The 26,356-nt window shown below is 44.0% G+C and overlaps 2 protein-coding genes across 9 annotated transcripts in view; both read right to left on the reverse strand.

The window, feature by feature from the left end:
• The window catches only part of LOC100669541 (zinc finger protein 345-like), a 30,341-nt gene extending 26,379 nt beyond the window's left edge, over nt 1–3,962 (reverse strand). For 2 of the 7 annotated variants that reach the window (XM_023542297.2, XM_010602315.3), the window contains exons 1-2: nt 3,700–3,931; nt 595–841 (exon numbers count right to left, since the gene is read on the reverse strand). Coding sequence is in view for 6 of the 7 variants with exons in the window: in XM_010602315.3 (XP_010600617.2) it covers nt 595–597 (3 nt within the window). In the remaining variant the exon portion in view is untranslated. Of the gene's footprint in view, nt 1–594; nt 842–988; nt 1,025–3,393; nt 3,674–3,699 lie in introns of those variants that run through there. The other 5 variants (XM_023542295.2, XM_023542293.2, XM_023542296.2 and 2 more) reach the window with 5 other exon arrangements.
• A 2,711-nt stretch (nt 3,963–6,673) lies between these two features.
• The window catches only part of LOC135229045 (zinc finger protein 345-like), a 29,301-nt gene continuing 9,618 nt past the window's right edge, over nt 6,674–26,356 (reverse strand). The window contains exons 1-5 of one of the 2 annotated variants that reach the window (XM_064278792.1): nt 23,023–23,387; nt 22,630–22,876; nt 19,281–19,407; nt 17,537–17,687; nt 6,674–16,909 (exon numbers count right to left, since the gene is read on the reverse strand). In XM_064278792.1, the coding sequence (XP_064134862.1) occupies nt 15,493–16,909; nt 17,537–17,687; nt 19,281–19,407; nt 22,630–22,632 (1,698 nt within the window). In that variant the 5' untranslated portion in view covers nt 22,633–22,876; nt 23,023–23,387 and the 3' untranslated portion in view covers nt 6,674–15,492. Of the gene's footprint in view, nt 16,910–17,536; nt 17,688–19,280; nt 19,408–22,629; nt 22,877–23,022; nt 23,388–26,356 lie in introns of those variants that run through there. The other variant, XM_064278790.1, reaches the window with a different exon arrangement.

Raw genomic sequence — 26,356 nt, forward strand, 5'->3', positions numbered from 1 at the left:
ACACACAGGACCCAGCTGGATGCACTGTTCCAAGTTTCGTAATTTTGTAGACATCCGGAGAGTACCACCACCACCACCTACGAACTCTCCTCTCCTTTTCTAACCCATAAAACAGTGTGACAGCTGCAGGTGTAGTTTCAGAACGGCACAGAAAATGCTCCAGTGCCCAGGGGGAGTCAAGAACACTGGTCAGAGAGACAGGACAAGGATGGCTCTGGATGGCGGGGCCCAGCCTCCACAGCCAGAGATGCTCCGTCTTCAGGCTCTGGTCAGGAGACTCTGTCATTCAACACAGAGCACAAAGTCCCGGGGTGAAGATGTTAACACCCCAGGGTGGCAGCTCTGAGAGTCACATAAGAAAGGTGACTGCAGGCATCTAAATCCTGAAAAGCCACATGTGTATAGGGGAAGGGCCCAGTGACAGAGAAGCAGGGCCTCAGGGTGCCTCCTGGGCCTCAGTCCCTCAGACTCCTCTGCCACCTTTTTTCTTCTTTGAGGAACCACAGTCCCGCAGCACACAGCTGCTCCCCCAACAATTTAGATCCAGCCTCACCCACTTATGCTAAGGATAACCCAGTTCTCCATAGAACTCACCATTTCCTCCTCCAGCTTCTGGAAGTCTAAGGGAATGTCGTCCCTGAGCCCAAGAAGCCACTTCAGGAAGAGGGACAGGACTGGAAGCAGAGCACTGGACAATTTGGAGGCAGATGAATAATGCTTGGTCCACACACCAGTCTGAGCACTTGAAATCCTTCCCTGTGATTGAGGAATGTGCAAGATGGTCACCTGAGGTCCCCAGCTGCCTGGACTGGACTAGTTCTCCCTGCACCACACCTGAGACCTGAAATGGAAGAAGGATAGGGAGGAAACAGTGTGGAGGAAGCAGGGAGTCACAGGCCTCTGGCCTCCTCCCAGGCTCAGGGCAATGCTCCACCCTGAGGGCCTTTACACTGAAGGCAGAACAGGCTCCAGCCCCCACAGCACACACCTGCATTCTTCAGGCAGCTCCATGGGCCTCTCCTTTCTGCAACAAGATCACAGATGGAGGAATTTACCTCTCCCAGAGCATGAGGAGCAACCAGCTCTGGCCAGGCTGCAAAACTTGAACCTGATTTCCTCCAGGGAGTCAGGGGTCCAATGTTGAAGCTATGGGTTCACTTCTGTACCTCCCTGCCTTACAGATCAACACATGCACTGTTATTTGATATTAACATAGGTGAATTTTCAGGAAGAACATATTTTTCAAATTCTGTCAACGAACTAATCATGGTTCATTTGCTTTTAATTATGTGCAGTTAAAATCTTCCTGCCGTTGTGTTTAAATTTTTTTCATTTTATTCATGGCATTGTAACGTGATCGGAAGTTTTTCTGCTGTTTTTGCAATTAATATTTCTTTCTTCCTCTTGAGGTTTTTTTTTTTTTTTTTCCTCTCCTATCATTCTCAAACCATGACACGAGTCTTTTGAGAAATCTGGGGGAATTCCTGAACATTTTATCTTTCAACTTTATAATAAATCGATGAACAGATAAATCAGAAAATCATTAAGTTTTCTCGAAGGAGCTGTGTCCTGCCTCTGTTCCCATTTCTTTCCACCCTACTCCACCTCCAAGCTGACTCCTGCTGTTTCATTTCTTGGTCTCAGTGTCAATGTTCTCTCTCCCATGACCTTTACATCACTGTTTCCCCTTTAAGCATTATCCTTCCTTTATTATTTTCTCCAATGGCACTGTCTGATTTTAATTCACATCCTTATTTCTAAACTATTATTTCCAGCATAAACTAAGAGCTTGATTAGTACGTAGAATCTCCAGCCACACCCTACAACTGCTGACTCAAAATCCACATTTTCACAAGATCCTGAGGTTCCCATATTGACATTCAACTATGAGAAGCATCCACTGATCTATAGCCTGAAACTGAAGAAACGAGCACTCCATCAAGGGAGGCCCTGTGAGCCATCCACACCTACATTACATCACTGCACTACTTCCTGACCCACAACCCATCTCCGTGTCAGTCAGTGGCTGTGCCCTTGCCTTCAAAGGGCCCAGGGTAGTCAGCACGGTTCTGAACGTCCTGCTGCCAGTGCCTCCTCCAAGTGGCCTCACACCACCCACCCACTGACATTTTGTTTTCTCAGATTCAATTATCCCTGACTTTCATCAAGGAATGGATGATACTGGGTTCTCTGCTGCCTCAAGAATATATACTTAAACACTCATTCTTCCCAACTTAAATACTCTTTCCATCCCAACCCACCAACACCATAAGGTATCAACCCTACACAGCCATGTATGTAAATAAATAAAGCTACAAAGCTATGGACACTCTGTATTTTGTTTTTGTTCCTTCTGGCCTGTGACACTCATCACTGAGACACACAGATTATCACCTGTTGTATATACTGTTGAGCAGCACTATCCAAGAGAACTTTATGTGGAGATAGACATGTTGTGTTTCTGCACAGTCCAATATGGTAGCCACTAGCCCCACATGCCTATTTACCACAGAATATATGACGGCACTGGGTTTTTTGTTATATGACTAGTACAACTAAGGAACTGAACTTTTTCTGTTAGCTTTAATTAATTACAGGATGGGGTTACATACCTCACCACAATCTTCACTTCCCTATGACCAGTAATACTCAACTAAAGTCCTGCCTGATGAAGCACAGAAAAAAAGAGGAGCCGTTTCGTGCAGAGAGACTGTGATCTATATAACCCCTTGAAATAGAAACAGACCTGAATTTGAGTTCAGACACTGCCACTTAATAGATACTTGTCCACTGGCAAGCTATTAAGTTTCTCCAGGAATACTGCTTTTATAAAATGCTACAAATCCTCCCTCCCTCACAGTGATGTCTGGAGGCTAAAAGGAGATGCGGTATACAAAGTCCTTGGCCCAGTGCCCAGCCTTTCTGAAATAGCTCAGTAAATGGTGAATACATACAGGGGCCAGGGGGTGAATGAGGTCTGATGAGCAGCTCAATTGACTGGAAGCAGGGATGTAACGAGTGATGAACAAGAAACTCTACCACACTCCCTAAAGATCTCTTTGAGTTGTTTTTCAGCTTCTAACTTCCTGGAAAATCCCAGCCTGACTTCAGAGCCTGGTGGCTCCAACCAGTTAACAACAGTTGAGGCCCACAAGGCATGACCTGGAGCAAAAGCGCCATTAAAACAATGGAAAGGAACCAAAGCGCTGCACAACAAAACTGAGGCGAAACACTGAGAAGCCCGAGGTCGGGTACCGGCATCCGGCTCAGACATCTGCCCCCGTCCCGCTGTTCGTGTGCATAAGATTCCCCACAAACTTCCTGAATACGTATAACTTCCTTATTCCGTCACCCCATAAACCTGCAGCGCACCCCTCAAGCAGGGAGCCTGACCTGAGGAAATGTCTCCCGGCTCCCCGCCTGCCGACTCGCAATAAACGCTGCGTTAGATTTCCCAAACGCCGGAGTCTTGCTCACCGGCTCTCCCTGCCCCCGTCACGGCCCCCATTCTGCCCACTCACAGGACGTCACATCTGGCCGCAGCTGGACCCTAAAGACACACAAAAGAGAACCGGGGGGCGGCGGTGGGGGCGGGGCACAGAGACGCAGGGAGCGACCCTCGCGCACGGGAGGTCCGGGACCCTGCATGTCTCCCCGCTGCCTGAGCAGGGCAGGTGTGCGCGGCTCCCACCACCTCACCTGTCCACGCACCAACAGACGCAGGTCCCACCTCCGCGGCCTCCACGAAGCGCTGCGGCCCCGGGCGCGCACGAAACAAGCGGACAAGCGGCGGCGGCTCCCCGGCTCCAGGGAGGCCCGAGGCTTCGGGAGCTGAGAGACCAGGAGAGCGCGGGGAGCTGGCGCGGCCCCCTCAGACCCGGGACACGACCTGCGCTCGCCGGACAGCGGAGCAGGCCGACCGGCCACACCAACCTCACACAGGCGCTCGAGGGCCCCGACCGCGGCGGCCGACCCTGGACGCCTACTTCCGCTTCCGGCTTCGGGGACGCTCGCTGCGCAGGGGACGGCTTCCGTGCGGGAACCCAGAACGCTCCAACTCGGGCCGTGGGCTTCAGGGTTCCCCCTGGTATTTGGGATGTGACCACGGTTTTCCTTATTTCCTCTACAGAGAAAACCTGGGTTTTCTTAAATGTGTATATGAGCTGAAATGCGGATTTCAGTAATCATAGATACCCTTAGGGAGCAAAGCACTTGATGTTGGCATTTTGCCCATTTGAAAAAAACTTCCCCACATTCTGTAGAGAATTAACTCCGTATCTCTTCATAAATACGTCCCCGTCTTTAGAACTGGTGAAGTCTCTAGTTTGGCTTCTGGTTCACGGTTTGTCGTCTCCTGCACATCCGGTATCTTTCCCTAAGAGCAGGGCACCCTACGCACACCCAGTCTGACCTAAACAAGTGCTAAGAACTTGGATAAGTGTACAACGCTATGAATTTTTACATCTGGATAAACACTCACATAACGTCCTCTGAGATCATGTATGGGAAATTTTCCACCGCACAAGAAGATTCCCTCTTGCCCTTTTCCCAGCTGATGTTCACCTTAGGAGTCACCAGTGTTCTCACTGTTATTGCCAGAGACAAGATTGCCCATTCTTGGACTTCATATAAACAGACTACTACTATAGGAAGTACCTTGTGCCTGACTTCATCAAGTCAATATAATGTCTGTCAGATTTTATCTATGTCACTGCACATCGCAGTAGTTTATTCTGTCACTGATTTTTTTTCACATGCATATACCATAATTTTTCTTCATTCATTTTATTCTGTTGTGAATGTTTGTATTCTATAACCCAGCATATGGTCTGTCTTCCTGAATACATAATGAACTGTCTTACAGTGTTGTTGTGTGAACTGTTCAATAAATGTCAATCAGGTCAGGATAGGTGATGGTGCTTATCTTAGTGCTGCTGTAACAGAAATACCACAAGTGGGTGACTTTAACACATAGAAATTTACTTTTTCATAGTTTTTGGAGGCTAGAAGTCTGAATTCAGGGTGCCAGCTGGCTCCAGGAGAAGGTTTTCCCCGTGAACTCCAAGGCAATTACTCGTCTCTTTGAGCTTCTGCTCTTGGGTGATCTTCATGTGGCTTGTCATCTCTCTTCCCCCATTTCTGCTTCTCTTTTTTGCTTATTCTTTTATATCTCAAAAGAAACTGACCAAAGGCAGATCTCACATTAATCCTAGCACATTAAAATAAAGAAGACAACCCATCTCCAAATGGGATTATAACCACAGACATAGAAATTAGGATTTATAACATATTTTTCTGGGGGGAGACACAATATAATCCATAATATTCTACCCTTTTGAGCCCCCAAATATATGTTTTTGACACACTCAAAACATTCCATCACATCATCCCAAAAGTCTTAAACCAACTCCAAGTCCAAAATCTTATCTCCTGAATCATTTAAATCAAATATGGGGTGTATTCCATCCTGGGGCAAAATACCTCTTCACCAGTGAGCCTATGAAATCTAGACTACCAGTTACCTGATTCCAAAGCACGATGGTGGAACAGACCCAAGTTAGACATTTGCATTACATATGGATGAAATTGGAGGGAAAGGGGAATAATGGACACCAAACAAGTCCAAAAACCCAGTAAAGCAAACTGTATTAGCTGTCAAGGATTGAAAATAATTCTCTGCTGTCTGTCCTTGAGATAATGTCATACATGTGTTATACAGTTAGATTCAACTATCAGTCTGATTTGCAAATATTCAGGAAGATTTTTTAAATTTGCATATAATATAGTTAACTTTTTGTGATGTGTAACTCTATGGAAGACAAGAACCATCCTTACTCTAATGTAGCTTGTAGTTTTGTGAAAGAGATAGGTCAAAGATGCAGAGGCCTATAGGAGACAGGAAACAGACCTGTTTGTAAAATAACATGGATTGGTGGAATGTGTGACAAACCAAAAAGTGGATGAACTAACAAAAGTTCTTCAAGATTAATTTTTTAAAGAAATACTGTGTGGGCCATGAAATGCCTATACACCATTTGGAAACTCCTCCTTCAAGGAGTAACTGCACAACTGATTACGTAAGTGGAAATGAAACAAGGACTATAATGAAAATCCGAGATGTTGGAAGCATAGTAATGGCTCATGAGTATAATTTCTGAGGAAGTTACATTTGATCAGAAACCTGAAGGATAAGTAAAATGTACTTGGACAGCGGGGGTTGGGAAGAGGAGACAATTTAAGATGAACACAACTGTGGACAGAACAGGGTATCTGAAGAGTCATTATGACCGTAGCCCAAAGAGTGAGGGAGGAAGTAGCAAGAGATGAGCTGAACTTTTAGGGACTAGATCGTCAAAGATTGAATAGGCCACACTGAGAATAGTGAATTGCTCCTAATACTAATAGGAATTCTTTAAGGGTGATATGGATTGAATCATGTCCCCCAAAAAATGTCTGTATCAACTTGGTTAGGCCATGATTCCAGTACTGTTTGATTTTCTTGTAAAGGGTCCCCAAGTGGCACGAACGGTTAAGCACATGACTAGTAACTGAAAGGCTTGCAGTTTAAATTCACCCAGAAAGGCCTGGTTATCTACTTTCAAAATATCAGTCCTTAAAGAAAAAAAAAAAAATCATTTATTGTCCAACAAGAAGGAATTTTGGTCAGCTTTTATATATGTATTAAATCTGTCAACTATCTAGGAAGATGGATAACACTAACCCTATTACAGAGTGAAAGACATGAAAAATCAGAATGTTTCTGCTCTCTGTCCAAGTACAAACAGCCAATATGTATTCGATATGAGAGGCAAATTTAGATTTCTGGGATTATAGAAGTTTTGCATTTAGTATCATTTAGGGTCTCCTACCATCTCACGTAACAATTCCTCACTGTCTTGGTCATCTACTGCTGCTCTAACAGAACTACCACAAGTGGGTGGCTGTAACAAACAGAAGGTTATTCTCTCACAGTCCAGCATGCTAGACGTCCGAATTCAGGGCGCTGGCTCCAGGGGAAGGCTTTCTCTCTCTGTCGGCTCTGGAGGAAGGTCCTTGTTATCAGTCTTCCATCGGTGTGAGAGCATCTCAGCGCAGGAATCTCAGGTCCAAAGGATGCATGCTCTGCTCCTGACACTGCTTTCCCGGTGGTATGAGGTCCCCGTTTCTCTGCCTGCTTCTCTCTTTCGTTTACCTCAAAAGAGATTGGCTTAAGACACAACCTAATCTTGTAGACCTCATCGATATAACTGCTGCTAATCCATCTTATTACATCATAGTGATAGGATTTACAACATATAGGAAGCCACAGCAGAAGATAAAATGGTAGTCAATCATACAAGGGAGTCATGACATAGCCCAGTTGACAGACATTTTGGGGGGACACAATTCAACCCATGACACTCACTTTGGTTGTACTTAGCACTGAATCTTTTGTGAATTGTTGGCTAATTACCTTTGCTCATTTTTCTCTTGGGGTGTTCAGCCTTCAAAGTGTCTTGACACTGTAAAGTTATCACTCCTTTTGTCTTTTGGATAAACTAATTTTTGCCCTTTTAGTAGTTTTCCTGGGTATATAACTATAGTTGGAATGCCATCAGAACTAAGGAACCTCTCTCTTCATCAGTGTTTCAGAGACTGAGGTTTTATATTTTCCCACATGTATAATACATCGCTTTCTCTTTGTTTACTGAACATATTTTTACGTTTCTTTAAACAGAGAGTAAAAAACGACCGTATCAGAATAAGCCCAGGTTTACATGTCCATGCAAGGCTTCCTGACTGGAACATCTGGACACCATTCCTACATTCTTTAGAATAAAAACAATCTGATGTTGTCAGCTTCTGATGTGTCCAATCCTGACCTAATCTGTGTGGCTGGAGGTGGGAAGAGCACAGTACTCACAGAGCCCCAGGAACCCATGGTGTGCTGGGTGTGTGTGTGCACTATGCTTGGCATGAGCGGGCTTCAGACAAAGGGAACCTGGGCTCATATATTCAAAAAGATGTCTCCTAGAACACAGAAACTCAAAAACTAACCAAATGGAAGGAGAGGACCCAACTCCATTCATGGGACACCGCTGTAGCCAGATTGATAAAGTACAGCTAGTGGGAAAAGTACACCTGCGTCCTGAAGTTTCAATAGCCAGGCCACCTTTTTCTTCAACATTTTCTAATAGCATCTCTTTTTTTGGGGCGGGGGGGGGGTTCAATTTTATTTAAAATGTTTAATAGCTCTTTTTTTAATAATTTTTATTGTGCTTTAAGCGAAAGTTTACAAATCAAGTCCGTCTCTCACACAAAAACCCATACACACCTTGCTACACACTCCCAATTACTCTCCCCCTAATGAGACAGCCCGCTCTCTCCCTCCACTCTCTCTTTTCGTGTCCATTTTGCCAGCTTCTAGCCCCTCCACCCTCTCATCTCCTCTCCAGACAGGAGATGCCAACATAGTCTTGTGTTTACCTGATCCAAGAAGCTCACTCCTCACCAGCATCCCTCTCCAACCCATTGTCCAGTTCAATCCATGTCTGAAGAGTTGGCTTTGGGAATGGTTCCCGTCCTGGTCCAACAGAGGGTCTGGGGGCCATGACCACTGGGGTTCTTCTAGTCTCAGGCCATTAAGTCTGGTCTTTTTACGAGAATTTGGGGTCTGCATCCCACTGCTCTCCTGCTCCCTCAGGGGTTCTCTGTTGTGTTCCCTGTCAGGACAGTCATAGGTTGTAGCCGGGCAGCATCTAGTTCTGGTCTCAGGCTGATGTAGTCTCTAGTTCACGTGGCCCTTTCTCTAACACCATCTCTTATAACTCTCCTTCTTCGACATTCCTCTCACCACATTGGCCTCCTCGATAGCCTTGAAAATTTGAAAGCCCCATCCTCAGGGACTTTGCATTGTCTGTTCCCTCAATGGCACACAGTTCCCCAGATATCTTCGTCTTCTGCATCCTCATCCTTCAGGCCTCTGTTCACGTCGCCTTGTCTGCTCATCTCGCCTAAACATCTAGCAAAAAATAGCAACCCCTATTCACTCCCTTTTCCACTTTTTCTTCCTAGTGCTTGTTGCCATCTGATATGTTCCATGATTATGTTATTTCATTGTATTCCGTCTCTATTACTGGATTGTGGGGACTTCTGTTTTCTATACTCTATACCCATTGCCTAGACAATGTAAGCCCTGGAGAATATCTGATTATTTTATAAGACTTTCCTATGGAAAAGGGAGCCCTGGTGGTGTAGTGGTTAAGAGCTTGGCTGCTAACCAAAAGGTCAGCAGTTCAAATTTCACCAGCAGCTCCTTGGAAACCCTATAGGGCAGTTCTACTCTGTCTTGTAGTGTCGCTGAGTTGGAATCAACTTGATGGCAACAGTTTTTATAGGGAAAAGGGTTTACATTTATTGTGTGCCCAGGAGGCAGATATAGGTGTGATGGGGGAGATATCTAGATAAGGCAGTCTGCTCAAAGAATATAACATTTAAAGAACAAGAGATCCTATTATGTTGAATTACTTGCTTTTAGAAAATGTTAGCCATCTGACAAGAGTCAACCATGATGGCACGAAGGATCCTACCATGGTCTTTCTAGAATTTTCTTTATCCAAAAAGACATCTTTAACATTTTAATCGGATCCAGGCTGCATTCATGTCCATCTCATGGTCCGTGTTTCTGAAACTATTCAGGAATTGTGGTGTAGATGAGGGCTCCCCATATAAGAAAGAAAACAAACAAAAGAAGATACTTTCTAGTTCTGAGAAACACATCTAGCGGTTGCCTGCAGGACCGCTCTTTGATTCCACGTACCAGTCATCGGAAAATTCCATCTCATCATCATGTTTTTTTCACCCATCCCACATTCATTAAAAGACTTTGTGCTCTGTCACAGGCCCTGGTCTCCGTGCTGGTGATACAAACCCAATGTGTCATTAGTTCACCCATCCATTCATTGCTTCAAGCGTTCGAGGACCTTCAGAGTGACAGGCACAGAGAGAAGCACAGGCAAGCAAGCATAAGCTCTATCCCAAGATAGTGTCATGGACTGAATTATGTCCCCCCAAAAATGTGTGTATCAATTTGGCCAGGCCATGATTCCCAGTATCGTGTGGTTGTCCTCCATTATGTAATTGTGATTTTATGTTAAAGAAGATTAGGGTGGGATTGTAACATCCTTACCCAGGTCACATCCCTGATCCAATGTAAGGGAAGTTTCCCTGGGGTGTGGCCTGCACATTTTATTTTTCAACAGATAAAAAGGAAAGGGAAGCAAGCATACAAGGGGGACCTTATATGACCAAGAAAACAGTGCCAGGAGCAGAGCTCGTCTTTTGGACCTTAGGTTCCTGTTCTGAGATGCCTCCTGTCCAAGGGAAGACTGATGGATCACAAGGACTTTCCTCCAGAGCCGAATGAAAGAGAAAGCCTTTCCCTGGAGCTGGCACCCTAAATTCGGACTTCTGCTGGACTGTGAGAAAATAAATTTCTCTGTGTTGAAGCCATCGACTTGTGGCATTTCTCTTATAGTAGCAGTAGATAACCAAGGCAGTGAGTGAGAATGAGCATAATCAGTGCTAAAAACCCAATGCCATCCAGCCTACTCTGACTACTATGGACCCCACAGGATTTCCAAGGTTGTAAATCTTTACAGAAGCAGACTACCACCTCTTTCTCCTGGGACTGGTGAGTCTGAACTGCCAACATTTTGGTTACCAGCTGAGAACTTTAACCACTGCAGCCAAACCAAAACCAAACCCATTGCTGTCGAGTAAATTCCAACTTGTAACGACTCTATAGAACAGGGTAGAGCTGCCCCATAGCACTTCCAAGGAGCAGCTGGTCGATTCAAACTGCCGACCTTTTGGTTAGCAGCCGAGCTTTTAACCACTGCATTACCAGGACTCCACTACTGCCAACACAAGGGCTCCAATCAACGCTACACTAGGGGCCAAAGAAGAGGATCAGAATAGTACTGAGAAAGGGCAATTCGGGACGGTACAGAAGGATTCCTAGAGGTGGTGGCCTTACAGAAGAGTCTTGACGTAAAACTACAGAAACAGAGAGGGAAATGCAGTTTAGACAGGTGAGGTGGAAATACAGATGTTAAGCAGGATAGGGATCTAATTACAAGCGAATTTAAAAACCAACCTTCTGCTGGCAGTAGTGAAGTGGCTAAAGGATCCAAGTATGAGAAGACAAACTTCTTGGAGCCTACTGTAATGATTACAGGATATTTGAGGCTAAAGCCTGAGAAGGAGATCTCTGCTGGAGATGTGGACATGTGAGAGTTGATTGGGTTGGTGCTTGATGCCAAGAACGTGTGGCTTTAGCACCTTTTCAAAGAAGCTAAAACATGAATATGAAAGATGATCATAAAAGACAGTTACACAAGGTTCAATTACCCTGGTGAGATTTGATACTAAGGACAAACAGTCAGGAGACAGGAGGTACTGAACATGCTGGAGACAGTAAATGACTGAAGGTATGATGGATCAGAAAAGAAGGGAGGGGACCTGGAGCTAATGGAGAGGGCCAAGGTTTTCACTGAGATGCAGAGTATGGAGGTGTGGATGGGTCTGGAGCTGGAACTTTTGTAGGGAGAGGCTAGAAATTGAGGAAGTCCTTGCCTGACTGCCTCTAAACGTATTATCTATTCACTCATTCACTAAAAGTACTCCTTCAGTCCTTACTATAACTCTGGCTCAATCCATTTTTCAAACTTCACTAAAATTCCACCAATCATGCAATACAGTACTTGAAATACCAGTTTTAGGATCAGGTGGAACTTAATGGCTTCAACTAATTACTATCTATGCCAAGAGGACTAAGAAATTCCCTTTTATATGCCAACTGTGTCCTGTGGAAACCTCATATTCCTGTCCTTGTTTAGTTTTGACACCAGCCACCCACAAAGGATTCTCCCCGACTCTAGCCACCTGGATTTAGGCCAGACCTCACAAGTTAAAACAAGACGACACCAGATTCAAGTCTCAAAGTTTGAACGACTCCCAGCTTCTGATCTACTGGCTAAAAGTCTGAGGGTTCACTCTAACTCCTTTAGAACACCAGCCTGAAGATCAGGGTCCCCCCACCTCCTTAATTCTAAACCTCCTTTTGGCTCAATAATTCACTGGAGCGACTCACTGAAGCCACAAAAAGACCATTCTTACAATAATGGCTTACATATAACAAAAACGGACACAAATAAAGAGATGCTTGAGGCAAGGTCTGGGAAGGTCCCGGTGCAGAGCTGCCATGTCCCTAGGTCGTGCTACCCTCCACATGGATGGATGTTTCTCACCAACCTCAAAGGTTCCTTAAGCCTCTGACTTCTGTGCTTTTACTGGCCAGTCCCACATGAAAGCTAAATTACGCCTCCAAAGATTAGCATCAGGTCACCAGGTGGTACTCTGATCCTACCTGCCCTCACTCATGAGCCTCAGCTGCAAAATCTCTCAGTAACATTGATCAAAGCCAACTGCTTTCTGCCAGGTGGTTCATCACCTCACAGACAGCTGCTCTGAAACTGCTTTATGTATATTCTCAGATTTAGCAAATAACGTATTGTGGATAATGACAGCCAGGAGTATTACTACTCAGGAAAACAGCGGTATATCAAGCAAGGGAAAAGACTAAAATGAGCCCTGGGGTGTTGGAATGGAATCAGAGACGTGGCTATGACCTTGCCGTTATTAAATATATACAGATCCATATAGGAAACAGTATAAATACATATCTTTGTGTATGCATACTCACACGTCTACTTCCTAGCTCTTTCCACTTTGAGGGACCAACAGCTGTAAGCACACCGAATGCCCCCACAATGCACATCAAAACATGATTCTTATTATTGTATTATTATGGTAAGGATGTTTTCCAGTACCTTGAAGTGTTTCCTTAATACTTTTATACATAGAAAGGTATACAATATACTACCTATAAACATTTGGCAAACTGATGTTAGATATGAACCACATTTAATTGTTGTGTCTTACTTATCTACTGCTCCTATAATAGAAACACCACGAGTGGATGGCTTTAACACACAGAAATTTATACTCTCACAGTTTAGAAGGACAGAAGCCCAAGTTCAGGGTGCCAGCTCCAGGAAAAATTCTCCCTCTCTGCTGACTCAGGGGTAAGGTCCCTGTCTCTCTTTAGCATCTCTGGACCCAGTGTTCCTTGAAGCTGTCCACATGTCTTGGCACAACAGCTTACAAGTCAAGATCAGAAATAGCTCAGGATAGTTCTTCAGTCAAGACAGCTTCTCAGTCATGCCCACAGGCAGGCCTCTCTCTCTCTCTCTAAACCCTTGGCCACTAGGTCTGTCTTGGCCTCTCCATGCCTCAGGCAAGTGTTACAAAGCCCTTTAGCTGCACTGGTAAGTGCCCAAGGACACTCCACTCTTGCAGACAGCCTCAGCCCAAAGGCATTAAGCTTTCTCGTTCCTTGGGTTGGCATACCCACTGCACCTTCTCTTGCCCATCTCCTGCTGCTACTTCTCTGCAGCCACTATTCGCCATCTTGTACTCCTGTGACGTTACAACTCTCTGTCTCCTGGGTCTAGGAGGTTCTCAGCTCAGAGATGTTGGATCCAAAGGAAGTGCTGTGCTCCCAGCTCTTCTTTCTTGGTGGTGGTGACATCCCCATCTCTGCTTGCTTCTCTATGCTTTAATCTCTTGTAAGGTAAGATGTCTGACTGAAGTAAGGGCATGACTTGAATAACGCTCGTAACGGTGGTGAATGAAGTTGAGAGTGATTATTTGAGTCAAACCCTCTAGTAAGAAGGTGACTCCAGATACATCCCACCCATATCCTGCCTCATTATCATAAGGGAAAATTCACACCCAAATGGGACCATAACCACAAGCACAGAAGTTAGGATTTACAACACATCGCAAAAAGGAGGATAATTACATCAGATCACAAAAATAGAGGACAACCACACAATACCTGGAATCATGGTATATTGAACTTAACACATTTTGGGGGAACGTGATTCAATCCCTAACGGTGACTCAGGTACAAATTTGACATAAAGACAGGCTTAGGAATGAAACCCGTTTGTAATCCTGGGACTCTCTGTACTGTTATAAACAATTTAATAAAATAAAGGAGAGAGAGGGGAAAGGTATTAATTCCAAAATCCCAATTAATAAATATAGAAGAAATGATTGGAACAGAAAATACCATTTGACAAACACCAAAATAATAATTACAGGTAATAATTATCAATGGATACTAAAATTAGTAAAGTATGACGAAAAACAATATTTGCACGGTCTCAAAGTATCACCCCATAAGAAACTTAATTATAAAGCATAAAACACAACTTTATGATAGGAGAGAAACCAAGGAAATACTGAAACATGAAAACACTCTTAAACCAAATATGAAATGAGTGTATTTAATTGTATGCAAAATAATATCCAAACATTAAAAGACATAATACCACATTCACTCCAGTCTATTCCCTGCAGCTTTATTTGGGATAGCCAAAGGCTCTATTTAAGAAAGGTTAGGATCTGATGAGACTATCCTCCAGCTACAATGAAACTGTCATCTCTCTCAAAGGCACAAAGCAGCACTGACATCTCTTCTGAGTTAGTATTGCTTCCTTACTCACTGAGAAATTTTGTTCTTTAATCACAGACTTTCAGAAATTTGCTGTTTGTAATTACACCAGAAAGGATGAAACATCCCACTTTTGAAAAGCAGCAGTCTCTCCAGTGTTGAGTTCCTACATGCAAAGTGAGTTGTGAAGTATAACTAATGGCTTTCCTACACTCCTTACATTCAAGAGTCCTCCCCAATTTGAGTTCTTCTATGTGTAGTGAGGAAACCCTGGTGGTGGAGTGGTTAAGTCATATGGCTGCTAACCAAAAGGTCGGCAGTTCGAATCCACCAGGCACTCCTTGGAAACTCTATGGAGCAGTTCTACTCTGTCCTATAGGGTTGCTATGAGTCGGATCGACTTGACGAGAGTGGGCGGGTTTATGTGTAGCGAGCTGTAAGGACTGCTGAAAGACGTTTGACCTTCCTTACATTATGTTTTTTGTCCACTGTGAGCTCTTTTACACATTATTAAAAAAAAGAAACCCAAACCCGTTGCCGTCAAGTCGATTCCAACTCATAGTGACCCTATAGGACACGGCAGAACTGGCCCATAGTTTCTAAGGAGTGCCTGGTGGGTCTGAACTTATGACCTTTTGCTTAGCAGCCATAGCCTTTAACTGCTATGCCACCAGGGTTTCCTTTACACGTTATTAGGGCTGAATAATAACTAAAGGCTATCCCACATTGCTTACATTCATAGTACCTCTCTCCACTGTGAGCTTGTAAGTGTTCAGAGACAGAATGCGAGCAAGTAAAGGTTTTACCACATTCCTTGCGTTCATAAGGTCTCTCTTCACTTTGAGTTTTTATGTAGCATGAGGTTTGAGGAACACCTAAAGGCTTCCCACATTCGGAACATTCGTAAGGCTTTGCTCCACTGTGAGTTCTTATACATCTACTGAGGGGTGAGGCCTGATTAAAGGCTTTCCCACATTCCTTACATTCATCCGGCCTCTCTCCACTGTTCTTACATGTCTCCCGAGGGCCGAGGAACCACTAAACGCTTTCCCGCATTCCTTACATTCAAAACTCCTCTCTCCCCTGTGAATTTTTATGTGCGTTGTGAGCTGCGAGTATTGGCGAAAGGCTTTCCCGCATTCCTTACATTCATAAGGTTTCTCTCCCTTGTGAATTTTTATATGTGAAGTGAGGTGTGAGGATTGAGTAAAGGCTTTCCCACATTCCTTACATTCATAAGGCCTCTCTCCAGTGTGAACTTTCATGTGGATAGTGAGGTTTGAAGACTGACTACAGGCTTTCCCACATTCCTTGCATTTATAAGGCCTCTCTCCACTGTGAGTTCTTGTATGTCTACTGAGGGATGAGGCCCGATTAAAGGCTTTCCCACAATCCTTACATTTAAAAGGTCTCTCTCCACTATGAATTCTTACATGCTGCGTAAGGGTTGAGGCCGCCCCAAAGGCTTTCCCACATTCCTTACATTCATAGGGCCTTTCTCCACTGTGAGTCTTTATATGTCTTGTGATGCTTGACGAATAACTAAAGACCTTCTGACATTCGATACATTCATAAGGTTTCTCTCCACTGTGAGTTCTGTTACGTACAGTGAGGGCTGAGTTATAAATAAAGACTTTCCCACATTCCTTACATACGTAAGACCTCTCTCCACTGTAAGTTCTTAAATGGTTAGCGAGGCCTATGGAATGACTAATGGCTTTACCACACTGCATACATTCATAAGGCCCCTCTCCACTGTGAGTTCTTTCATGTTTAGTGAGGGCCGAGGAACCACTAAAGGCACTCCCACATTCCTTACATTCATAAAGATTATCTACATTAAAAAGTTTTTTATGTAAAATGAGAAATGAAGGACTAGTATAGCTTTTACAACATTCTTTACATTCATGATTATGACCTCTCACACCTGCCCCAAAAGATGAGAAATGATAGAAACCTTCCCCACATTCGTTACATTCATAGTGTTTCTCCCCAGTGAATGTTGCCACAGGATTCTTAAGGGTTGAGAAATAAATGAAGTCCTTTCCACATACTTTGCACGTATAGGGTTTCTTTCCATTAAGAGTTCTAATAGAAGTCAGGTCAGAGGGACAATAGCAGGCATCTTCATGGTCCCTACAATGACATGTACTGCATCCAGTGTGAGATCTGATGTAATGCTCGTGTGATGGGTGATCCATGAAGGCTTTTCCACACTCACAGCATCCAAAAGGGTTTAATTCTGGAGGATTTCTTTTTACAACAGTAAGATTTGGAATCCCGCAGAAGGTTTTCCCACACTGTTTCCATTCATCAATTTTACAGAGATTCCCCACTGTATGACTTCTGTTAAAAGTAAACAACATGCTCTTGGAGATAAATGTTTCCATTTCACCATTACCGAACACATGCGTGGCTTTTGCCCTGACTTGTCTCATGTTTCATAGGTTAACGTCTAGCAGAGATACTACTGTTACTGACATTGTTTTTCTATAATATGAGGATTTTAGATAACTCTTGACATCTGACTCATATTTATGAAAGTGTACTGTAAGAACTCTGAATTCCTAATTCTACAACTAAATTTGTATATGTAAACAAATATATGTATACACCGTACAGATACATTTTAGTATATATCAAGGCTTCGAACAAGCTCCTAACAGTTCAGCAATTGCCAATGTAACCTAGGGCAGTGTAGGCACAGCAGAACCACCAAATCTGTTGCTCATCGGATTTTTACCCAAGTAGGAAACAAACAATAGTGCCCTGCTCAAAGCTGAGGAATGAACGCACCACTTTAAAGATGTATTGCTCTCCACAGTACTGCCAAAATCCAATCTCTTTCACAGATCCTGCAGGTTTCAGGAGCCGTGGTATACATACTTAAGTATATATGTGTGTATTTTAATGGCAGGACACATTAGAATTTATTCCTGAGGCAGTGTTTTCTGTTGTTTCAATGATACTCACCTCCAATGACTCCCCTTGTTTTTAGGCAGATCTTTATAGCCATGTGATTCAGAGATTTCTCCTAGCATACAGGACCAGATGTTACCCTTCACGAACCACACAATTATATTTTCACTGGATAACTTTTCTCCATCATTAAGGTTTCGCAAAGCTGACCCAATAATTAAAGTTGAGGTTCACCATATAAAACAAACAAAAAAAAAGGAATTAAGGGTAAAAAATCTGTAGTGAACAAAGAAAGGCTTAGCAACATTTCTCTGAGCACTTTGGTACCGGTCAAAAAGCAATTAATTAGGAAAAAATTCTGAAAGGACTGTTGTGGATTGACTAGTGTCCACCCAAAATTCATGTCAACTTAGGCCGTGATTCCCAGTATCGTGGCTTTCCTCCTTTTTCTGATTTGTTGGAATTCCATGTTGTAAATCCTAGCTTCTAAGCCTGTGCTTACAGTTGTATTTGGAGTGAGCTATGTTACTGAAGCATGATAAGGTTACGATAATGAGGATTAGGAAGGGATACACCACCCTTTATCCAGTTATACCTTTTATCTTATAAGAGATAAATGTGGAGATAAACGAACAACTGTGGGGGGAACCCGACTACCAGCAAGAAAGAAGAGCTGGGAGCGGAGCACATCCTGTGGACCCGGGGTCCCTGCACCTCCTAGACCCAGGGTAAGATTGATGCCAGAACACATGCAGATCTCTAAGGAATGTGGGGCCCACCGATGTTGAAAGGATACAACGACCTTCCCCAGAGCTGCTAGACAGAAAGCATTCCCCTAGAGCTGGCACCTGGAATTCGAACTCCTACCTTCCCAAGCTACGAGAGAATAAATGACCATTTGTTAAAGCCATCTAACTTGTGGTATTTCTGCTAGATAACTAAGACCAGGGATTGAGAGTGATGGTGACATAAACAGGTGTTATTAAGAGAGCTAAGAAGACATTGGACACAGTACATTTGGAATATTAAAAGAGAAAAAGGGTCTATACAATCACAGGTGTGAGAGAATTGCTACAGTCAGAAAGGTAAGCTCAGGTATCAGCAAAGTTGTATCTCAACCTAAAAGAGACTTTTTTCTAGCTGACTAATTCAAGTGTAATTCCTTCCATGCAAGCCTGGTCCTTCAGAGAGTTCTTGCTGTCCTGGTGCTTCCCAACACAGTGGCCCTGGATGAGTCCTAAGGCTTACTCCACTGTCCTCAGATCTTTGCCTTGCTTTTCTGCGAAAACAAATAGGTAGAGCACACATGGTGCTCATGGAGAAATCCGTATCATGAGGGAGGACAGTGAAGAGCAATGAGCATCTCCTAGACACAGACCAACCCAATACTTGGCTCGTAATGGTCTCTGAAGATGGACAGGTGTCAGTTTACTAACAACAAAATAATTCTGTCAAACTTGTAACAAACATGGTAAAACTCTCTACAAGGTCCCAAACCACAAACCTCTCAGTGACCCAAAGGGACCCCTGAAGCCAATACTTGCAGTTACAACACTTAAAAGATCCTCAGGGCTTTAAATCACAAGAAAAACGAAAATTCACTTTAATACACAGAGCTTTTATGTTCAAGGGGAAGCCCTGGTATGTGAGCTCCATACACTAAGGGATCATTCCTGTTTTGTTTCACAATTTACTCCCATTGCTCAGCTGCAATACTGGGACAAAGTTGATGAATTAAGTATTTTTGTTTGCTAAAGAATAAAAAATAAAAAAAAACAGAAAATGATGCCATTCTTACCTACTAAGGCCAGGTTTTTGAGAGTTTCCATCATCACATCTCTGTAGAGTTTCCTCTTAGCAAGATCCAGCAAAGCCCACTCTTCATGGCTAAAGACCACAGCCACATCCTCAATGACCACTGAGTCCTAAAACATTCCACACATTATGGGTCAGCAAGGTACCATGTTCTCCAATGTATACAAGTATGACGGGCGAGGCTGACAGCCTCGGATAACTGAGAATTCATGGGGATTTGATACTAGGTTCTGTGTTCTACCCAGGTCTACCCTAGGGTATAGCTATCAGTCCTGTCCCTTCACTAACTACATTCACTTCTTCACTGATTGCATCTTGGCTCACAGACTTTCATCACCCTAAAAAAATCTCTCCACAGTTTAACTGAAACCAATTACCATCTTATTCCTCTCTCTTTATGGTCTAGAACAGTTAGGAACCACAACAGAAATTAGAGAAATGCTCTCATTCACATTATCACTTCCTTGTGAACAAACTATTACACCTTCTTCCATAAGACCCACTGGAACACTCAACAACCCATAAAGCACTGATTAAGGCAGGAGGAGTTATTAGCAACTGGGAAACGTAGAACGGCATTTTTACTTTTGTCCCTCACAGCCATGGGAGGACCAAGTGTCCACACAAATAAACTGGTAACCCAAGGCCCTGAGTTGGTTACATTTTCTTAAAACTCCAGGAGATCAGGAGGTGACAGATCTACTGGCTGAAAAAAGACTCTTTTGGAAAACTGAATTTTTACATGTCAGTCACCTATTTTTCAAAAAATCAGTTGTTTTTTCATCCTCTTGGTCTCTTTCATAAAGCCAGGCGAAAGTTAAAAAAAAACTTACAAAGAGCTCAGTTGAGACAAGAAATAGGAGAGTCCAAATTGTTCCACAATTCTCAAATTTCAAGATGTGATGCAATGGTACACCAGTTATTACTGACTGCTCCCCTCAACAAACAAAAACTCATACACCCTCACACAAAAACAGTCTACTGATGTACAGTGTGGAGAGGAGGAATGTGCTGTCTCATTAAGGGGAGAGCAGCCGGAAGTACACGGTGGGGTGTGTATGGCTTTTTGTATGAGAGAGACTTGATCTGTAAACTTTTACCTAAAGCACAACAAATAAATAAATAAATAAAAGTCTACTGGTATAAGATGACAAAGAGTACAACCTCTGCAGAGACAAGAACACCATGACCTTGAGTATTATGACCAAGAGGATGCCATTTCCATTTTGAAAGGACTGCACAACACGATAAACATAATCAATGTCATCAAGCTATACATATAAATATGGTAGAACTGGAAATGTAATATGTCATTTTTTCCATTAAAAAATTTATTTTGTATGTCAGTTGAAGTGGAGACATTTTATCTGTTAAACTGCTCATGAAGTCTAGGAAACAGGGGGGAAACTCCAGCCCTTTAGAGGCTCCACCCCAAAATTCTCTTGTATTAGCAGACCATGGGAGGCACATAACCATGACTGCCTGAACGCTGATCACTGGAATTCCCTGGTCTCTAAGGGTGACCTCTGTGACGCAGCACCAATGAACTGGATTCTTCATGTCGTGAGTAGAGTCTGCTAAAGAACACTTTCATTACTAAAACAGGGCAGCTTTAGAGTAAGAAGACTCCTCTTGTCAGAGAAGTAGTGAATTGAGCCGTCTATGTCACCTCTAATCAATCCTGGAATGATGGGGTTACAACAAACTTTGAGCTAGAGCCAAAATCCAAGTCTCCTCCACAGCAGTGGCCAGATTATATATTTTAAAGTCATCAAAATGCTAATGTTCATTACACAATAGGATAATGATAAAATGTTCCATGTATTGAGCAACTACGATTTATGAAAGGGTTTGCAAAAAGTTTTCAACACACTGTTCATTTATAACACATGACTCTCGTAAGGCACTTCATAACTGAGTAGAGCTAATCAATCATACACTCAATGCTGCCCACATGAACGTTGCTGAGCCAGAGTGAGAAGGTAAGTCAATTTACTTTTGAAGCCTAAGTTCCTGACACCCCCATTTCTATTCAAATGCATACACTTTTGCTCTTATTCTGGCTGTTATTCTCCAATAACACTACGGATGATCTAGACCCCTGCTGGATAATAGGGAGAGGAGACAAAAGAAACATCCTATTCAATTCACACAACTCAGAGCTACTTCTCCTGGAAAATCCCTTTCCCCCAGACCGTGAACTGTCACTACCTTCATTTACTAAAACTGATTTAGGTCATATGACACTGAGCTGGCTTCATATTAGGAAAGCAGGTATAGCAGTGAACCAAACAGAAATATCCAGGTGAACACGGATCATCAGTTTTTTGAGTGTGGACTGTATTTTATGTATGTACTAGTATATCTGTATATGTATATAAACATAAATACATACTGTCATGTGGTGATACATTCTAAATAAAATGCAGCAGAGTAAGGGATAAGCTGCAAGTAACGCAAGGATATTTATTTTTAATAAGTTAGCACAGAATACAAGATACTCGTATTAGAAAACATTAACTACTGAAACCTGGCTTGACGAGGGAAAAAAAGATCGTAGTTTCAATCCCAAAAACTTGTAAGGGCTCTATAATGACTTTGCAAATACTCATGTACATTTCACATGCTTGTCTGTCGACTTCAACAAGGGCTAACGTAGAGGCACAGGAGTCAAAGGTCTCTACTAACCTTCATGTCCAGGAAAGGGCAGATACACTACTTACATCCAGAAAAGGATATTAAAGTAGGCTAAATATGGGAAACTGCAAAAAAAAAAAAAAAAACCCAAAGCAGCATAAACACAGTAGAAAGAAAAGACCATGAAAATAAAGACTATATGGTCTTAGTCTGGGTTCTCTAAAGAAGGAAAACCAGTGAAGTGTCTGGGTGTGGCAGGGTCAGGGGGAAGGGGGTGGTGAAGAACACTCATCAGAGAGATGGGACAAGGATGGCTCTGGATGGCAGGGTTTAGCCTCCACAGCCAGAGCTGCTCTGTCTTCAGACTCTGATCAGGAGACTCTTGTCATTCAACACAGAGCACCAAAGCCCAGGGTGGAGATGTTAATGCCCCATGGTGCCAGCTCTGAGAGTCACATAAGGAAGGTGACCAGGACATCTAAATCCTGAAAAGCCACATATGTAGAGGGGAAGGGTCCAGTGACAGTGAGCAGGGCCTCAGGGTGCCTCTTAAGCCTCAGTTCCTTGGCCTCCTCTGCCACCTTTCCTCTTCACTGAGGAACCACAGCCCCGCAGCACACAGCTGCCTCCCCAGCAGTTCATATCCAGCGTCACCCACTTATGATACAGATAACCCAATTCTCTGTACAACTCACCATTTCCTTCTCCAGCTTCTGGAAGTCTAAGGGAATGTCGTCTCTGAGCCCAAGAAGCCACTTTGGGAAGAGGGACAGGAGTGGAAGCAGCACACTGGGCAGTCTGGAGGAAGATGAATAATGTCTGGTCCACACACCAGCCAGAGCAGTTGAAATCCTTCCTTGTGATTGAGGAATGTGCAAGATGGTCGCCCGAGGTCCCCAGCTGCCTGGACTGGACTACTTCTCCCTGCAACACAACTGAGACCTGAAATAGAAGAAGGATGTAGAGGAAACACTGTTGAGGAGGCAGGGAGTGACAGGTCTTTGGCCTCCTCCCAGGCTCAGGGCAATGCTCCACCCTGAGGGCCTTTACACTGAAGGCAGAACAGGCTCCATCCCCAGAGCACACACCTGCATTCTTCAGGCAGCTCCATGGGCCTCTTCTTTCTGCAACAAGGTCACAGATGGAGGAATTTACCTATCCCAGGACATGAGAAGTAACCAGGCCTGGCCAGGCTGCAAAACTTGAACCTGATTTTCTTCAGGGAGTCAGGGGTCCAATGTTGAAGTTGTGGGTTCACCTATGTAACTCTATCCCTTATAGATCAACACACACACACAGTTATTTGGTATTGACTTGGTTGAACTTTCAGGAAGAACATGTTTTTCAAGTTTTGTCAATGAACCCATCATGGTTCATTGATTTTTAATTATGTGCAATTAAAGTCCTATTTTGCTGTTAAAAAATTTTTTCATTCCTTTTATAGTTATTGTAATATATGATGGAATTTTTTTTTTTTTTTTTTTTTTTGCTTTTGCAACTAACATTTCTTCCTTTTGAGGTTTTATTTTTTTCCTTTTCCCATTGTTCTCAAACCACACCACCAGGAATCCCTAAAGTTCTAAGACATCTAGGAGAATCCCTAAACACTTTGTTTTTCAACCTTGTAATAATTCGATCAGCAAATAAATCAGAAAATTATAAAGTCTTCTCAAAGAAGCCATCTCCCGCCTCTGTCCCCATTTCTTTCCACCCTGTTCCCCTCCAGGTTGGCTCCTATTCTTTCATTTCTTGGTCTCAGAGTCAGTGTTCTCTTCCTCACATATTCTTTATACCACTGTCACTTCTTACAGTGTTATCTTTTTTTTTTATTATTTTCTCTAAAAGCACCAACTTTAATTCACATTCTTATTTGTAGACTTATTACTTCCAGCACAAACTAATAGCTTGTTCAGCCTCACCTTAAAATTCCTCAATCAAAATCCATATTTTAACAAGATGCCCAGGTTATCCACACTGATATTCAAGTATGAGTAGCATTCATTGATCTGTACCCTGCAACCCCAGCTCTGGGCATTCTATCAATGAATGCCCTTTGAACAATCTACATCTACATCACATCGCTGCACCATCTACCTGATTCAGAACCCATCTCCATGTCTACGCCTCCTCACAGTCTTCCTTAACTTACCCACAAGCTCCTGCCTGACAGCCTTCCATCATTTCCAAAATCTATCTGCGGCACAATAACTGCTGAATACCCATCAGTGGTTGTCCACTGGTCTTCGAAGAGTCCAGAGTAGTCAACATGGCTCTAAATCATCTGCTGCCATTGCCTCCTCCAATCTGTATCATGTAATACCCCCCACCCACACTTTCTCTGCTTCGATCATCACTGAATTGTGTCCCCCCAAAAACTGTGTCAAAACTTGTTCAAAGCAAGGTCATGGAAGCTCTATAGAAACAAACTCCCTGAAGGACCAAATTGCTGGGCTGAGGCTGTGGGGACCATAGACTCGGGGAACATCTAGCTCAGCTGGCATAACAGAGTGTATAAAGAAAATGTTCTATGTTCTACTTCGGTGACTAGCATCTGGGATCTTAAAAGCTTGTGAGCGACCATCTAGGATACTCCACTGTTCTCACCCCACCTGCAGCAAGGGAGAATAAAGAAAACCAAAGACACGAGACAAAGATTACCCCAAAGGACTAATGGACCACAACTACCACAGCCTCTACCAGACAGTCCAGCAAAACTATATGGTGTGAGAGGAGGGGGCCAAGATGGCTGACTAGGTAGACGCTACCTCGGATCCCTCTTGCAACAAAGACTCGGAAAAACAAGTGAATCAATCACATACATGACAATCTACGAACCCTGAACAACAAACACAGATTTAAAGAGTTGACCTGAGTGACAGAGACGGAGAATGAACAACTACGGGGAAGCAGCGACTGTTTTCAGAGCCTGGAGCCAGCGACCCCGTCAGGTAACCTTGGCGCCAGGCTTAGGACTGGGCGCAGGGGAGCTGAACATGACATCTGTGACGGCACAAACACGGGGCACAGCCCTAGCCTCCTGAACTGACCCCGGGAGGGGGCCCAGCCATCCGCGCGGGCGGCACAGCCACGCGGCTGGTGGGAGGAGAAGTCCTGGGGAGGCAGTGACTGGTTTTGGAGCCGGGAATGCAGCGTCCCAGCCGGGGAACCTTGGCGCCGGGCTCTGGACTGGGCACAGGGGAGCTGAACGCGGCATCTGGTCACGGCGCAAACACGGAGCGCAGCCCTACTCCCCTGAACTAACCCCGGGAGGCGGCCCAGCCGTTCCGCAGGAGTGGCGCGGCCACGCGGCTGGCGGGACAAGAAGTCCCCGGGAGGCAGCGACTGATTTTGGAGCCGGGAATGCAGGGTCCCAGCAGGGGAACCTTGACGCTGGGCTTTGGACTGGCAGCGGAGGATGTGACCGCGGCTTCAGTGGGCCAGATCCTCGGGGACAATCTCCACACAGCCAGCACACATAGGCGACACGCCCCTCAGGAATCTCAGATAAAATAGTCATCCCAAGCAAGATAAGCAACTTTGGCTATATTCCGGGGTGCTACTCTCTGTTTTTCTGAACCCTCCCCTCCCCTTCCCAGGCGGCTTCATTAACATTGGAATTTCCTGAGCCAGAGGGAGAACAGCTCTGGCTCCGTGGCTTTGCTTTCCCCTTCTTTTTTTTTTTTTTTTTTGGTCTTTTCCTAGCCCATTCTTCCAGCCTGAGAGAAGCAACCACAAAAGACCCAGGGACCAAAAATCCTTCCCTAATTGCACTAAAAACACAGAACCAGCTCCAGCCAAGCATAGATGATCCAAATCTCGGGCTTTCATCCTTACAGGGAAGAAGGTGGCTCTTATAATGCAAAAGCAGTTCTGATAGGGATCTGATTGCATTTTTTTTAGCGGATTTACTGGAAAAACAAGTTCCCCAGGTCTGATATCTCTGCTTATTCAACAGAGCCCTAACTGACCGACAACAGGGAACTGAGGGCTGAAGCTCCCCCCAGACCACCTAGCCTCTTGCCTTAGGGGTCTACGGAGGGTGACACCTACCAATCAGTAGAAGTATTTGCACTGGGGGCCTAAGGTACAGCTGCAGAGCCCTCCTACCAAGATGCTATAGGAATAGAGACACACCTACCTCACTAACACTTGGGGGAAGCCTGTCAGCATCCTACCCGCCCCCCCGGAGTGTGAACCTGAGCTGCTAATAGAATCTGGTGCACACAACTCCCACCACTACTTCTCGAGGTGGATAGGTGTTAGGGTGCAGCACACACTTGATGACCCAAAATCAGATTCTACTCAAGAATAGTGAATAGACTCAGGCCTATATATCTGGCAACAGCCCAAACCAGCTGGTAATAGGTCATAAGTCAGTCAAGGGCTGCAACAAACAAGACAGCACAATCTGGTAGCCCATCC

This window comes from Loxodonta africana, chromosome Y (genome assembly GCF_030014295.1).
Source record: "Loxodonta africana isolate mLoxAfr1 chromosome Y, mLoxAfr1.hap2, whole genome shotgun sequence".
Taxonomy (NCBI): Eukaryota; Metazoa; Chordata; class Mammalia; order Proboscidea; family Elephantidae; genus Loxodonta; species Loxodonta africana.